General features: G+C 41.8%; 1 protein-coding gene across 2 annotated transcripts; it reads right to left on the bottom strand.

The window, feature by feature from the left end:
- Positions 1 to 321: 321 nt before the first annotated feature.
- Positions 322 to 15,143, bottom strand: bcat2 (branched chain amino-acid transaminase 2, mitochondrial). 2 transcript variants are annotated; one of them, XM_079176945.1, is made up of 18 exons: positions 14,927 to 15,143; positions 14,802 to 14,837; positions 14,325 to 14,422; positions 13,855 to 13,921; positions 13,661 to 13,752; positions 13,153 to 13,257; positions 13,000 to 13,067; positions 12,682 to 12,778; positions 9,439 to 9,510; positions 8,797 to 8,997; positions 8,237 to 8,347; positions 6,431 to 6,550; positions 6,132 to 6,295; positions 3,404 to 3,546; positions 3,228 to 3,313; positions 2,556 to 2,696; positions 2,163 to 2,237; positions 322 to 1,758 (listed from the first exon to the last, which is right to left on the bottom strand). In XM_079176945.1, the coding sequence occupies exons 1-18, from the start codon at positions 15,006 to 15,008 to the stop codon at positions 1,717 to 1,719; spliced, it is 1,800 nt and encodes a 599-aa protein (XP_079033071.1). In that variant the 5' UTR covers positions 15,009 to 15,143; the 3' UTR covers positions 322 to 1,716. The 2 variants fall into 2 exon arrangements, with proteins under 2 accessions (XP_079033071.1, XP_079033070.1); XM_079176944.1 differs by lacking the exons at positions 12,682 to 12,778; positions 13,000 to 13,067; positions 13,153 to 13,257; ... (3 more) ...; positions 14,802 to 14,837; positions 14,927 to 15,143 and adding an exon at positions 10,937 to 11,145.
- Between the last annotated feature and the right edge of the window lie 40 nt (positions 15,144 to 15,183).

Here is a 15,183-nt window from a genome sequence, read left to right as displayed (position 1 = left end):
CATTCCCCAAAATTTCAAACAATTCCTTTATATTGGTAAAATAAGTCTTGACGGGTTTTTTTTAATGCAAGGTGTAAATTATTACGTTCAACTGAAAAATTCAAAGAGTTAAATGCTTTTCGTGATAAGCGTTCATTTAGCAAATAATTCAAGTTAGTTTTACAGCCCAAAATTTAAATTCTCAGAGGGCTTTAACATAACACCAACAAAAAGCTATATTGTGACTTTTTATGACATTTTCATGTTACATTAAACCACCAACGACTCGAGCTCAATAAAGTGCCCCGATAGTGAAACAATTGAATTACCAGAAGATACTGAACTCAGATCAGGTTTATTGTAAAAACATTACAGCCGAGTAAAAGTAACATTTAAAACGACTACACTGACAAAGAACCCTGCTACATCGCCTAGTGCACACACTGGAAACAAATCAAACAGCAGCAGAAGATCCAGAGAACAACAGGCTATCAGACCGAGGTCAGGCACTTAGACAGAAGAGAGGGACAGGTGTGTGTAACAATACATTTAAAGTAAGGAACGCTAGAGAGGGAAGGACACGACGCCTAGGAAATAGTAAAACACTGGTGACACGGTCAAATACCTCGGAAGACAATTCTAATTCCACATCAAGGTTGAGGACAAATATAATTTAAAAACCTCTAAAATAAAAGCACTATTTGTTACATTGTTTTCATGATTACACACAAATTAGTGCAGGAGTAACTTCCAGCGTGTAACAGTCCTCCTCTTCTACAGCGCGTCGTCCGATCATTAGACCGTCGTAATCTCAATCTTTAGTTTTGTGCAGAAGTCTTCTCACAAACATAGAACCCGCTCCGCTGAGTCACGCTCAGATACATGAAACCAGGTCAGTGCAAACTGGCGTCAAAGTGACGTGGCCCCTGATAACAGCAATACTCTCTCAGATCATTATGTACACGACTAACAGCATCGTCCTATATATATGCAAATACTACTCACATGTAACAGTTAAAGGTTTTAGAGAAAACACAAAGGGGTTATTGGTAATATAAGTTTTTGATACACTTGATGAGAAACAGCACGGACTGGTGCGTGCTGCCAAGAGGTTAACGGTCCTAAACACGGATTATAAAGCTACTTTAATTTAGCAAATATTTCCTATGATTAAAATATGTCAGTTTGTGCCTTTTATATCGTTGATGACAGAATGCAATATTGGTAAATTAATGTTTGTGCTATTAACTATACGCACTGTACTCACAAGGCGTTAATCATTGTTATTATGAGGACAAACACATGAATGGAGTGTATTCTTTTTGCAAAATTGACCCAATTAGCTTAGAGATTTGGATGTGCTTGTGTGTGATATACATCACATCTTCATGTTTAATCATCGGGCTGCATTTGCTAGTGTTCTTTCCCGTCCAATGACGGCTGCTTTTCCTGCTTCGTCGCGCCAACCTCAGAGTTAAGTGTCGGGTCAAAACATTGCATGTCGTTGTCATTATTGCTTCCCAAAGCAAGCAGTTACATTCAAAACCACCAACCGTAGTCCTACGAGAGTCCGCACAGAAAAGAAACGTGGAAAAGTTGATCCGAGAAGACGGAGAGAGAAGCTTCCGTCTCCTCGGTTGGTGTGTGAGCAGGAGGGGAGGGTGGGGGGGGGTGCTGGTCTCCAAACTGGAATCATGAGCCTAACTGTTGATACAACTGGCATGTTCAATATGGCCGTTAAACGACCAGCGGTGCCCATTCGCTCGCCTTGCGTCCGTACTGGGTGAAGAAAAAGGGAACAAGAGCAAAAAATTAAACAGGCAAAATACAAGTTCTTTAAACTTTTTACATTCATAAAAGCAATAGACTACTCTTTCAGAAGTTTAAAAGAGAAAGAGTGATCTGCCCGATCAAGTTAAATTACGAGTTCGGCTGCATTCACACCCAGTCAGGCTTATTAAGCCGGATTCAGACACTGAATTGCAAAACTCAAACTAAAAAGCATCGTCCTGTCACATGCCCTTTGTTCTCTTTTGTATTAAAAGTGTTAATTATCGAAGAAGTTGAAAAGTTTAAAGACATATTCTTGGATGTTTTTCTAACAGTTCCATTTCGCTGCCACCAGGAGGCGCCAACCTGCAGGTTCGCCTACAAGGATCCAACTCTGTGTGAAGTTCTCTCACCTGAATATCAGTCAGCTCTTTGTAGAACCTCTTTGCCAGGTCCGGCCCGTTCTGCATGGTGGGGATCTGATAAGTCTGAGAGGGGAAGAGACATTTTAGTCCATCAGACCATCCTGTTACTCACAATGATTATATATCAATGATATATATATATTTAATATGTCCTATGTAGCAAAATGGGACTACAATCTGAATTTCGTTGTGCAACCCTGATGTACAATGACAAATAAACAGCTTTTAACCTTGTATATGAAGTTAACAGAAACCGGGTTAAAGGTTAGAACGAGCACATCAGGACAACAGAATGGGATTTTTTTGTAACAGTTGATACAGAGAAATATCAAATCTTGCAAAGAGGTCATGAGAAGGACACGACAGAGGGTGAACTCCTACCTTTCCTCCGTAGAGGAGGCTGCCGACGGGACACACGACGCAGGCCGTCCCGGCTCCAAACACCTCCAGGACCCTCCCGGCATCCAGAGCCCCCAGCAGCTCCTGCATGCCCATCGTGCGCTCTGTCACCTTAAACTCACCCTAACAGAGACACACAGGAAGCAGTGAACAGCAGGTTTCACACCTTATGACCCTTTACAATGAAGAAATATCTGCATCACTGGTTGAATTGGTTTAGAGAGCTGTGAGCATTTTATTCATCTTTGTATAAAAATATTAAATAATTCATGAGTTATGACCAAAAATCAGAGGATAAAATTGACATATTTTGTATTTTTTCGTTCTTTGACTTTTACGTGATCATTTTGTGACCCCTCAGATTGATCTTTAAACCCCCTGTGGGTGTCCCAAGTGGAAAGAACTGATTGTACAGTTTATTAAATAAGAATAAAAACCTGGTTTTCTTATTGCCTTGAGTCCCATCTATAAGGATAACACTGCCTCTAAAGAACGCCCTGCCTTCTGCCCTGCCTTTAATGTTAGAAAAACTTTGCTTGTCCGAATTTGAGGAGATCAGTACGAGAAATTTAATTTATTCAAATGTGACATAAAACGTGTGCTGTTGAGGTCCGTGTGATGGTTTGTGTTTGGTCTCCTCTCTGGCGGTCTTACCCAGGTTTTGGCCAAGTCCAGCAGGGAATGCCTGGTGACTCCTGGGAGAATAATGCCATCCAGAGGAGGAGTGAACAGCTCTTTCTCTGCAGGCACACAAACGAGAATGTATCTGAATCTCCCCATCGAGTGCAGTATGTAAACACAAAACCCTCAGGAACATTTGAGAGACCGACCTCCTTTGTCATTAGTCCAGTAGATGAAGAGGTTCATGGTGCCGACCTCGGTGATCTGCTCCTGCTCTCCGTACAGCCACAGGACCTGCTGACAGCCGCGCTTCACGGCCTCGCTCTGCACCGCTATCGTAGCGCCGTAGTTACTGGAGAGAGAAGTCATTTTGGTGTTTACTTTGATTACTAGAGACACTATTTTCTGAGTATACTGTACGTACTTCCTGAATCTCAAAGGCTGCGATACACCGAGCGGCACATTGGTTGGTTGAAAGTGACATTTTCTTACACAGGGAATTTCCAAAAATATCTTAGTTGTCCAGCTTTAGAAGAACATATCTCAGTTCTCCTGAAATGTTTTACTGTTTCAAGCAGATGGAGACCGACGTGTTTCTTTGCTACTTTATGACACAAAGCCAACAGACACAGACCGGTGATTGAGCCGAGAAGGATAAATGATAAATGTCTCCGTTGTGAACAACAGAGTGGAAACATTTCAGCTGATTACGATCATCTCAAGAGGTTAAGAAAACAATAAGACTGCACTGACACTTCCCTGGACAAATACAAACGTGTTTTCACTGAAGTTTAAGAACATTCTGATGAACAGGTAGTACCGCCATGACGTCTAGAAACATTATATCCTTCTGACCGCAAGGACTTCAATGAACAATGAACAATGAACAATGCAACGCACCGTTCAGACTCAAGTGATGAGTCATAGATGAGGAAAGCTGTCATTTCTTTACTCTTACACAACATTTAGGCTAAAAAAATAAAAATGTACATGATTATGCCATACTATACTATGACTTTTCTGATGAAATATTCATCAAATAAAATTACTATATATAATTAATATATATGTTAATATATATGTTTGAAAAATAAAAATAAACACACAATGAATAAACATGAGAACATTATTGCATACAGAGATTATTATTGCATACAGAGCGACGGCCCTTAAATATCTGCCCTGCTGTCACACGACTGCTGCTGCTGCTAAATCCGACCCGATAGCTGAAGTGAGAGCAGATTTCACAGGTTTAGTGAGTCGCGTTGCTGCTGTTCGGTTACGTTATGTAATCACACTTCAGCTGAGCAGACTCGAGTGGAAGCAGGCCTGTGATTAGAGGCTGGGTGGAATGAGTTGGAGATTACGGCCGCGCCGACTCGAACTTTAATAACCCTCAGCCGGAGAAAAAGAATCTCCTGCTGTGAAATAGTTTGCGTCTGTAAAGCTCATACGGTATCTTAGTGTCTTTTTGCACTTTAACCTCATTCCTTTTATTTTGGACCCATGTTGCTACATGCCGTTGATCCACCTGTTTGACGTGTCAAACTCTTTATCAAAGACATCTGTGATGACATTTAAAGCCTGAACTTTTCCTGCTTTGACAAGAGAACAAGTCCGTCCTGAAGAAGCTCTATTGTTTCTCCATTTCTTGTTTCTCGGCACAGATTTGACCGCGACACCACAGCCGGCTCTGTGGCCGGCTTCTCTTCACTTCACGAGCAGAAATCGCTGGACTTTGTCCAGATTCACTGCTGAATACAAAACACAGCTGAGGTGTGCAGCACTTTAGAGACTTCACCCGGCCATGCCAGTGTTATAAAGCACATGTAGTATATTAGAATAGAACTGATCATTATGATGCTTTAATTGTGCGAAACACAAACGTAATTTTTGACTGTTTTCTTCAACTGAATCACAGGCAACCAGCTAAAGACGAACAACCCGTCACTCATACAGACAAATGTACCTCAACGCCACCTGCCATCATCCGTAATTATTGTTTTCTACGGTTATTGTTGTTTTTTCCAGTTAATTAGGATTTGATTATTATTTATTTAGAATAGTGACCTCAGCCAACTGGGGACACTTTATATCTGTTTACTTACTGTACTGTCTGCTAAAAACACAACAAAAAGATTGATTTGATTTATTTAATTGCTGTCTGTGAAGTTCATAGGTTTTTTGTGAGTTTTTTGTGATCTCATTTCTTTGAATTATTTTTGATTTTGTCAGAGCAAACATTTAGACTTGTCCCAGCAGGAGAACCACAGGTACATGAACCTTAATGTTGCATTGATCAACCTGTTTGACGAGCAGACTGTCCTCAGAGTGGGACAGAAACTCTTCTGAGGGAGTTTATGAGCGTCGACCCAACGCGTTCTGTTCCTACTATAGATGACAGTCAGGCTGAAAACAAAGAGGCGATTCTGACTCTGAACAACCGCGATTTACAATGTGACTTAGCAGGTCGATGGGTGGAGTGCTTTTAACAATCATAATATATATTCTCAGGGCAACTTACCAAGAGACGAGGGCTGCACATTAATCGCCAGCACAATTTCAGCTTCCTACAAATAAATGAAGATGTTTGTCTGCGATATTGACGTTTAAAACGTGCAGACGACTCATCTGCATATCAAACCAACCGCTTCCTCGACTAACAGCCAACTACCTGGGGGCGATCAACATGTTTTGACTTCGACCACGGGGAACTGTCACGCCGCTACGCACACACGCTGCAGCTCGTAAAAATGTGACGTATTACTCGTTTCCGTGAAGAAGATGCTTATTTCAAGACTTATTTTGATGCAAAGTTGCATTAATCAGCACGAAAGTGCAATAAAATCAATGAATAATGGTGATAGATTATCGTGATCTCAATATTGATCATGAAAAAAAATCATGATTAGCATTTTGAAGAGATGCAAAACTCACCCTCCCATCTTATAGGCCCCGACGCCTCCTTTCCACGCCCTGACGAATGAAGGGTCCGCCAGCAGGGACACGGGGTTGAAGGACCCCGTGGCGAAGTAAGGTCCCACGGGGCCGACGATGACGAAGATCATAGCTTCTCCTGGAGGAGACACGCCGAGCGACGGCTGGAGGAGGAAGAGGAGAAGAAGACGAGGTTATCAGGACTGTATGCAGACCACCGGCTCATCACGTCACTTCGGCTGAGGCGGGACCCTGCACAGATATCCAGGTGTTCATCCGTTTTTTCGGCTAAAGCTCACCTCAGTTCCTATGAAGGTGGGTCTGATGTAGAGGCTGGCGTCCTGGGAGAAGGGGACCCACTCCTGGTCGATCTCCACCAGCTTCTTGATGCACTTGAGCAGTTCACCTTTATCATACAGCTACAAAGAAAACAGGACATCAACTGTCAAATAATCACTCTTCTTCACTGAATAGTGATATCAATAGAATTATATCATGTTTCCCCCCCAATTCTATGTTGGAGCCTTTATTAAACAAACACTCCCTCTAAATATGAAACATATCTGTCATATCCGTGCATACCTTTGATCTAAAACAATGAACCCAACCACCCTTTAGATGTAGAATATTTAGTTTGTAGTTTTAGCTTCATTAGAAAGTTAATGGTTGATTCACAGCATCCTCTTCAGTGTCGGGCAAAATAAAAAAAACGTTGATTCCAGTAACAACACCCGGTGTAGTTATCACAGCAGGAGGAAAGGTACGGGCGCTGGAATATTATTATTTGATGCGCAGGGCGTAACGAAAGCATAGGGAAGTGCAGGCACATAGTATAAACAAAAAACAGAGCAGATCCAAGCGCAAGCAAAGACTATTTGAGTCGGAGGACTGGGTTTTAAATCTGAAATCAATAAGTCATAAATTCTCTTGAATGAAAATAGGAGAAAAGCTCCATAATGAGGTCATATCTTTTACACTCCAATAAGGTTTACTGAAACCAAAACGGTTGACTGCTGCGCCTCAGAAAAGGTGAAGAGTTCAGTAGCTTTCCATTACATGTGTTGACAATGAATCATTCATTAATTGTGAAACATAAAAATACTTTTTTCTTCCTTGTAGCAGAAAGCACAGACTGGAATTCCGACCATGTGGCAGAGGTCCATCACGTTACACGGTTTCCATTGTGTCCTGGACTCCTGATGAAGTATGAACTCTGGTGTCAGGGAGTTGTTGTTCTGGGAATTAAGCCTAAACCGGGCCTGCTGCCAAGCGGTTACGTAACAGAGCGGGTCGCCAGCTTCAGGGTGTCTGCCTGCAAAGAACTTAAGGCTCGTTCAGACCAGTTGAACGTGGCAGCCGGCTACAGAAGGAGAAGTCCAGTTTTACACGTCACACATCAGGGCTCAACAGTAAGCTGGAGGTCGACAACTACTTTGAGAAATTGGAAACCAATTCTTGGTCTATGGTAAAGCACTTTTTAAACACATTGAAGACATTTTGATGTTTGTTGCACTAGTGATATTTACATAATGCTGTTTCAGTCAGAACCAGAACACGGATAGGCCGCACGTGCGTTTGTGTGTTTACTGATTTAAAGAACCAGATGAACCTGAACAAACAACAACGAGGACGTTTGTGAAGTCTTATGAGGAGAAGGATCCCTGCCTCTTTGAGCTGGAAAATGATAAGTGTGTATACATGTCACATTTTAAATTAATATATCTTAGATACTCAGAAGATAAGATGACTAAAAATGGAAACCACATTTTCACTTTCTGCAAAAAACAAAAAAACAAAGCTGGTGCCTGATGGTGACTTTTAAAAGTTACAGCCCTGCACAGGATTGAACTACTCTGAGAAGTCCATCACAGCAGCAGCACATTAGCACAAGGCCCTGTTATGTGCACCTGCATGCATACGATTGGCCGGCGCCTCTACAGCAGAGCAACGAGCAAAGCGTTTTTTTTGCCAGTGTGGCAAAAACTGGCTGTTCTTTAAGTTCAGTTCACCAACCGGCGCCGTCTATATTTACGCCTCTCGTTGGTGGAAACGTGTTGCTTCAGGTACCAGAGAGGAAGTTCTGAAGACGAGGTTCATAAACTCACAGGAAGGCTGCTTCTTTCAGAGCTCCGATGCATCCTCTCCATGTTCAGCATGGGTCTGAACAGGCGGATGTGGTTGTCCACTCCACGGAACGCCTTCATGCCTTCAAACAGCTGGAGAGGAGACAGACAGAAGCACACGCGTATCAGACTGTTAACATGCACCTGATATCATGAGGGTTCCTGCTCAACAACAGCGTGGTAAACCTGCAAAGAAAGGCTCTTTGCCTATTGTATTTTTTGTCATTTAATTAATTTGTTTTTCAGGTCAACTTTCCCCCCATGTTCCCCTGCCACTGAATGATTGTAGTGAATTCCAAGTGTGAGCAGTTAAAAAAAACAAAATTCAATTCAATTAGAAGAAGTTGATTCACAAAGTCATTTCTTGGTGGTCTCGCTGCTGCAGAGACCTTTCTAACCTTGAGAAGTGTTTAACTATAAAGAGACGTTAAAAGGAGATTACATAAATAATACATCTGAATGAAGAATCAGCCGTAAGCCATTTTGTTTTGATAAAAACACTCAATGAAACCCTGATAAACCACACAGAGCCCTCTCCTCACCTCTATGGAGTAGTGCAGGGCGGAGCTGGCCGGGTGCAGCGACAGGTTCTGGAAAGGTTTGATCTGCGGCACCTCCCAGCCGTCCTTCGCCGACCAGTTGATGGTCAACATGTGGTCGGAGAACTGTTTGCCGAACACCAAGGCGGAGGGGTCGGGCTTCGGCTTGCATGCCGTGTTGCGTTCGATGACGATGTCCGATGCCTGAGGTGGAGACGGACAAGCGAGCCGGAGAAAAAAAAAAAAAGGAAGAAGACGGGACAAGAGCAGAGCGAGCGACGACAACAGTGATTGTTTTTGTGTTTTTTTAAATCGAAGTTATTGACAGAGCATGCTTTAAAAGGGGACAATTAGTTGAGAGGCTGACTGGCTTATCTGGTCAATTAGACACAATTAATTCAATTAGACTGAATTAAATGAATACAACAGGTAGACAGTGAGGAAAAGACAGAAAAGGGAAAAGACATTTTTTAATTTTAGGAAAGTTTAAGAAAGACAAATCCGTCTTTTGAGAAATGTTGCTTCCTACTTCCTGTAACGAGCCGAAAAACACTTTGTGCTCCGACCCGTAGAAGGCTCGCCGGAGTGTAACTCAGGCCGGACGCCTCACCTGGTGGGAAGGAATGTTCACGCTTTCCTCTTTACCTTAAAGGAACTGGCGAACCGCAGTGAGCCAAAGGACAAGGGGAGAGCCTGAACAAGTCGTCCATGGAGTGCCTGCGAATCAAACACGAGAAAACACTTTAACTTTATATAAATATATATAAACACTGGTAATCACACGTTTAAAGGTTTTGCCAGTCAACGTTTTACAAGAAGATATATCGTCTTCCCAGGTGACAGCTATTCATCCGGCCTTGGGGAATACAAAGGGACACCTTGTCATGACATTGTGTGAGTGTGACTCAACATGCAGCTAGTCACACGTGTGTGTGTGTGTGTGTGTGTGTGTGTGTGTGTGTGTGTGTGTGGGAAACAGCCGGTGTGAAGTGCTGTAATTAGAATCGGGCACAAATGCAGGCTACAAAATGAGGAATGCAAGGTGAGAAAGTAGTTTGCACGGATCCTGTGTGGGTCACAAAAGGTGGAATGGTGGAAAATAATATCTGTTCTTATGACAAAGAAAAGAAAAGAAGCCAAACAATAATGGCTAAACAGTGCAGCACAGCTACAGCAAGAACAGCAGGTTCATGCCAGTTCTTGTTTCTTTAGGTAATGCAGTTAAAATGAATAATAATAATAATGATAAAGTATATTTGGCTGAATTATCAGCAGCAGAAGTGATGCTTTAGAAATTCCTACATCATGAGCCTGTGTGTGCACTTCGTTCAGTAGAGGATGAAAGTCCTCTTTTTATTGCAACCATAAGTTAGTGTAGTGTGCGCGTGCGTGTGTGCGTGTATTGCTGTGACGTTTGTGACATGTACGTTAATCTGATGCATGATATTTGTAGTTTGGAGCCACAGCCAACAAAAATAGAAATAGCAAATGTTAGTTCGCGTGTGTGCCTGGACTAAACATAACGCTAGGAGACAGCAGCAACCAAGTAACTCAATTAAACAATGCGGATTTCACAGTAACACCATGAGGCAATAACATGCACACACACGTTAGTTCTGCACCTGAACAGATGAAAGAAGCTTTAAAACTGATGGCGTCGTTTACAAACTAATTAAAAACAGATAAGTGACTCTTTATCTCACCGTCCAGCAAACCCGCAGAAGGAACGTGATACAAATATGTAACGTTTGGTAACTTCTTTAATTTTTGCATAAATTAAAGTACAATTAGCTCTGTTGACGTCAGCCGAATTCGTCTTCGCACCATAAAGATTAACAGAAAGCGTCGCGTTTTGTTTAACGAGGCGTTATGTTTTTGCTGGTAAACGTGACAGTCTAAAAAGTCCACATATTCGCCTGCAGTTCGGTTTGATGACCTCTTTCTCTGCAGCATTGTTTGGACCAGCCTCGGTACAGGCGGGACACACACACGCCGGTGAGTGCAGAGCAAACTAAAGTGACGGATTTGTTAGCTTTGTGGATCATTATCTGCGTCCTTATCGCTCATTTAGGTGAACCATTTACCCAGACAGTCAATGTAAACAGGCAATAAACAGCACGGGGCCGTCGGTCAGTGAACTCACCGTCCGAAGGGCTGCCATCTCCGCTACGTAACGATGATAAAAACGCGATGATGTGTTCGTGTGGAAACAGACGTAACAGTTCAAAGTCAACTTCAGTTCCGCTTTGAAATAGGAGACGCTGCTGTTGGCTGTTCGGCTCGGTTGAATCCAGAAACCTCCCACAAATAAACTACTCGTCTATACATTAATTATTTTAACTCTTCACTGCGCTGGTTCAGAAACTCCTTTAAACGGTTTGTAACTGCTTGTGCTTTTTATTTGTTTCTGTTTGTTCTGGGTTGATAATTAAACATCCCTTTAACTGTTCACAAAGACGTTAGTAAAAGAAGAAAAAAAAACACCAAACAAATACGTTATTTTTTATTATTTTTAATAACCGGTTTCATTCAATGACGTCATCGAGGGCGTGACAAAGCGTAGCATCTGATTGGCGGAGAGCAGCAGGCTCATAAAACAGGTTTATTTGAGGACACACAGGTTGAACGCTGATTGGTCGGTTGGGGGAGGAGTGGTGCAGGTCTGGTTACTCAGGTTGTCAAGGTGCCAACAATTTAAGATACCTCACCTCAGCCAGACTATTGACTCAACCAAATGAAAGACAAGTTACTTACTGAATGAAAATCATATTTAAAACCATTAAGTATTCATCTTAGTAGTGTTACCAAGATACTTGAACACACAAAACCTTATAAAGGTGTGCTGTTATATTGATAACTGTTATTGACCTCTACTGGTCAATAACTATATTAACAAAGAAAAAAAACACTATAATTCAACACAATATCTATCATTAACATTTGAAATAGTTCTGACCCCAAAAGAAAAAAAATTAAATGATTAAAACTTCAATTTAGTCTAATAACATTTTGAAATTGTCTCTAAGTATTTGGGGAACCCGTTTTTCTTGGGTTTCTTCAGTGGTTACACTGAAGAGGTTTAAAGAAGAGATTTGCTGGAGCAAACGTTGCCTGTTAATGTTCCAGCTTGTTACAGGCTGCATTATTGTGAAACACTTGACATTGAAACAGGAAGTTCCTGCACACATTTTGATTTTTAAGCGTCTAGTTTCTTATACTAATGATTTTAATGACAGCAGATTAGAACATCAGTGAATAAGTCAAATCAAGTTTATTTATAGTGCAGTTAATAGGCCTATAGAGTCAATGTGCGATAGAGATAGGAGACCGTGACTTGTTGATCTCACTGTGTATTCAGTGAGGACAGTCAGGAAGAGATCTGACTCTTGACGCCGAAGTCGAGTTCAGCTCCTCCGCTGACCATCAGCTCGATCCCGGTGCAGAAAGTAGCGTCAGCAGCCAGATACAAGGCAGCCAGTCCGCACTCAGCCGCGGTCCCGAAGCGACCCAGCAGCTGTTTGAGAAGACAACGTGTCAATTCTCCTCCCTGTTCACTGTCCAACTGTGGTAGCATCAGGTGACTTCCTTGTGTTTGTGTTTTATGCTCAACCAAAGGTTTCTCTGCAGCTGAACAGAACTGAGGGGAACCTCTCTTTAATATTATTGTGCTGCATTTTCTTTACTCACATTACGCTGTTAAATGCTGCTGAAAAACAATTCGTAATGGACATGAAGACAGGATTTAAGTTCAACAAGAGATCCCAGATATTTTTTTTACACTTTTCAGGATCAAAGTCTTATTCCCAAACCTCCCACGACCTCATAAAGATCCCCTCCACACCTCTTTAGCTCAGAGTAGGAACCCTTGGTTCCACTGGGAGAACTTGCCTGATGGGTTTCTGCCATTTTAATGGTTGCTGCAGCATCCGGTGTCTGTCCTGCTAGTTCCTCCCACAGAGGCGTCAGCACGTTACCTGGAGAGATGCTGCCACACACGGCAGACAGGAGCATTAGGTGAGAGTGGCTGCTGTCAGATTTGTAGTCAGTTAAATATTGTCAGATACCTTATAGCATCCAGATAAGGACAGAGGGATTGTTGAGACTTCCCTTATAAGAGACTCTTATATGAATGAAATAGTGGATGATTTATATCATTAACATCTTGAAATGGTTAATGAATCTGAGACACTCTGCAGTTTGTCTCACCAGTTCACTCTCACATTGTAGACGCTCTCGTCCACGGCCATCGCCTTTGTCATGGAGGTGATCGCCCCCTTGTGGAGGAAAAGAGCACAAGACAAATGATCTCTAACTGAGATTTAAGGAACATTGAGGCTGTTTGCTGGAGCATGATCTCACCTTGGTGGCGACATATGGTGCAGCATTTCTTTGACCGATGGTCGCCACCAGACTGGACACGTTGATGATGTTTCCATGGCGCAGTCGTAGGTACGGCAAAGCATACTGAAGAGAGAGTGAGACGTCCTATGTCTATTAAATCTGAGCAATTTTTCCAACATTGGACACATACAACCTACAATCTGAATTTGTAAACCCAAAAATAAATAAATCAATAAAAACGAAATACTTACTTATTTCAGATCACATACAATAAGATAAATGTTTGAATATTTAAAATACACTCCCTCCTCCGTTTGCTGTCGTCTCTTTTATTATTACCATTAAAAATAATAATAATAATAAAGTATTCGGTTGTGATCCAATTTCATAATTCAGTTGTTTTTAAGAGTTACATTCTTACAGCCCTGCTTTGCTTCCCTAGAAGTCAGCATAAATGATCTTTTTAATCCCTTTCATTTAATTTCTAAGTCATTTTAAGAAGTTTTGCACGAGTTGGAGACGTTACTTTAGAAGCCAGGAAGTAGTTGATGACGTTCAGATTCAGCAGATCCCTGAACTCCTCTGCTGTGGTGTCATCAGTGGGTTTATGAGGTGGGTCTGCAGACAAACAAACACAAAAGGAGATAAATTAAGCATGAAAGCATCCTCACAGCGTCACCATCACATCTGCTGGAGGAGAGCAGGAAGAGTGAGACTCACGCCACCCGGCGTTGTTGACCAGGCAGTCGACGTGTCCATAATGCTTCACTGTGACGGCGATCAATCTCTGTGGAGAGACGGTCACACCAGTTGCATTTGAACAAGAAACCAGTTGCTGACAAACCACAGAGAAGAAGCTTCACCCAGCAGAGCAAACAGGAGCTCAAGCAAACACACAACTGGTTGAGACAAATGGGAAGTTTTACAAGCTGTTCCTGGTGACAGATGAGGACGAAAACAATACAAACGTTGACACTTTGGTGTGAATAAATCTCAAAACGTAACATTTTTAAATGGACGTCTGGTTGTTTTGGGCCTTGAGGTGAAGTCAGCTGACCAACAGGACACACTGTCAGCCACGGGTCATGTGATCGTGTTCATAACTGTGAACAATAATGCTAAAGTTGCACATTACGGGTCATGTGATCGTGTTCATAACTGTGGACAATAATGCTGAAGTTGCACATTACCTTGATGTCGTCCTCTTTGGAGACGTCACATGTGACAAATTTGCATGAGCCTGGCCCTGCTTTGTTTAACTCCGCCTCCAGAGCCTCACCTCCTGCACCTGTGACACATGTGTGATTATCCATATAGATATTATGTTTCAGCTTTAAATGTCTGTCAGTATAACTCCTGTACTTAAATACAATTTTGAAGTTGTTGTACTTTACATTTACTATATAAGTCTACTTCTATACACCTACAATTACTAATGTAAAAAAATAGCTTATAAAACAAGATGCAGACAGTACTTTACTATTAAATGAACCATTAGTACATACAGTTCTTATAACATTTGCTATATTGACAAATTATAACATTAGTCAGTACAAATTAATAATACAATGTATTATGAATGCATTTTTAACTAATGCATATTAGTTGCACTCAATATTATTGCTTAGAATTCGATCGGGAAAAACCTAAATGTTCAGTTTACTGACCTATTGCACAAAACACCACTTTGGCTCCATTCTCCACTAAAAGAAAAAAGAAAAATCAAAATGTTCAAGTTGCCACTTGTTGCGCCGATCCCTCACGAATCCACACTATAAAAAACAAGAATCACCAAACACTTTGACAATCCCTCTTCCAATCCCTTTGGATCCTCCGGTCACAATGACAACTTTGTTGTGGTATCGGAGCGACATTTCGGCTGCTTCTGATAATAAATGGCGGTCGTTGAACGCCTCAAAGCTTCGTTGCCTGTTGACACAGCACGCGACCAAGTATTGTCTACTTTAATTATTCCATGTGCACTCAGCAGTATACGCTTCTACTCGTCAGTTCATCAAATCATCACCGCAGTTTGCGTCTTCATAAGTT

Source organism: Pholis gunnellus (genome assembly GCF_910591455.1).
Source record: "Pholis gunnellus genome assembly, chromosome: 17".
Taxonomy (NCBI): domain Eukaryota; kingdom Metazoa; phylum Chordata; class Actinopteri; order Perciformes; family Pholidae; genus Pholis; species Pholis gunnellus.
Note: the sequence above shows the minus strand (reverse complement) of the source record. Positions and strands in the feature narration are given on the sequence as shown.

What these genes read in the sequence shown, in the direction of transcription:
- bcat2 (XM_079176945.1), bottom strand. Translation starts at nt 15,008, where the DNA reads ATGTCGCTCCGATACCACAACAAAGTTGTCATTGTGACCGGAGGATCC. An exon ending in AGGGATTGTCAAAGTGTTTG is followed by an intron (nt 14,838 to 14,926) that starts GTGATTCTTGTT and finishes TTTTTCTTTTAG; the next exon opens with TGGAGAATGGAGCCAAAGTG. An exon ending in GGGGCCTATAAGATGGGAGG is followed by an intron (nt 3,547 to 6,131) that starts GTGAGTTTTGCA and finishes TTCTCTCTCCAG; the next exon opens with TAACTACGGCGCTACGATAG.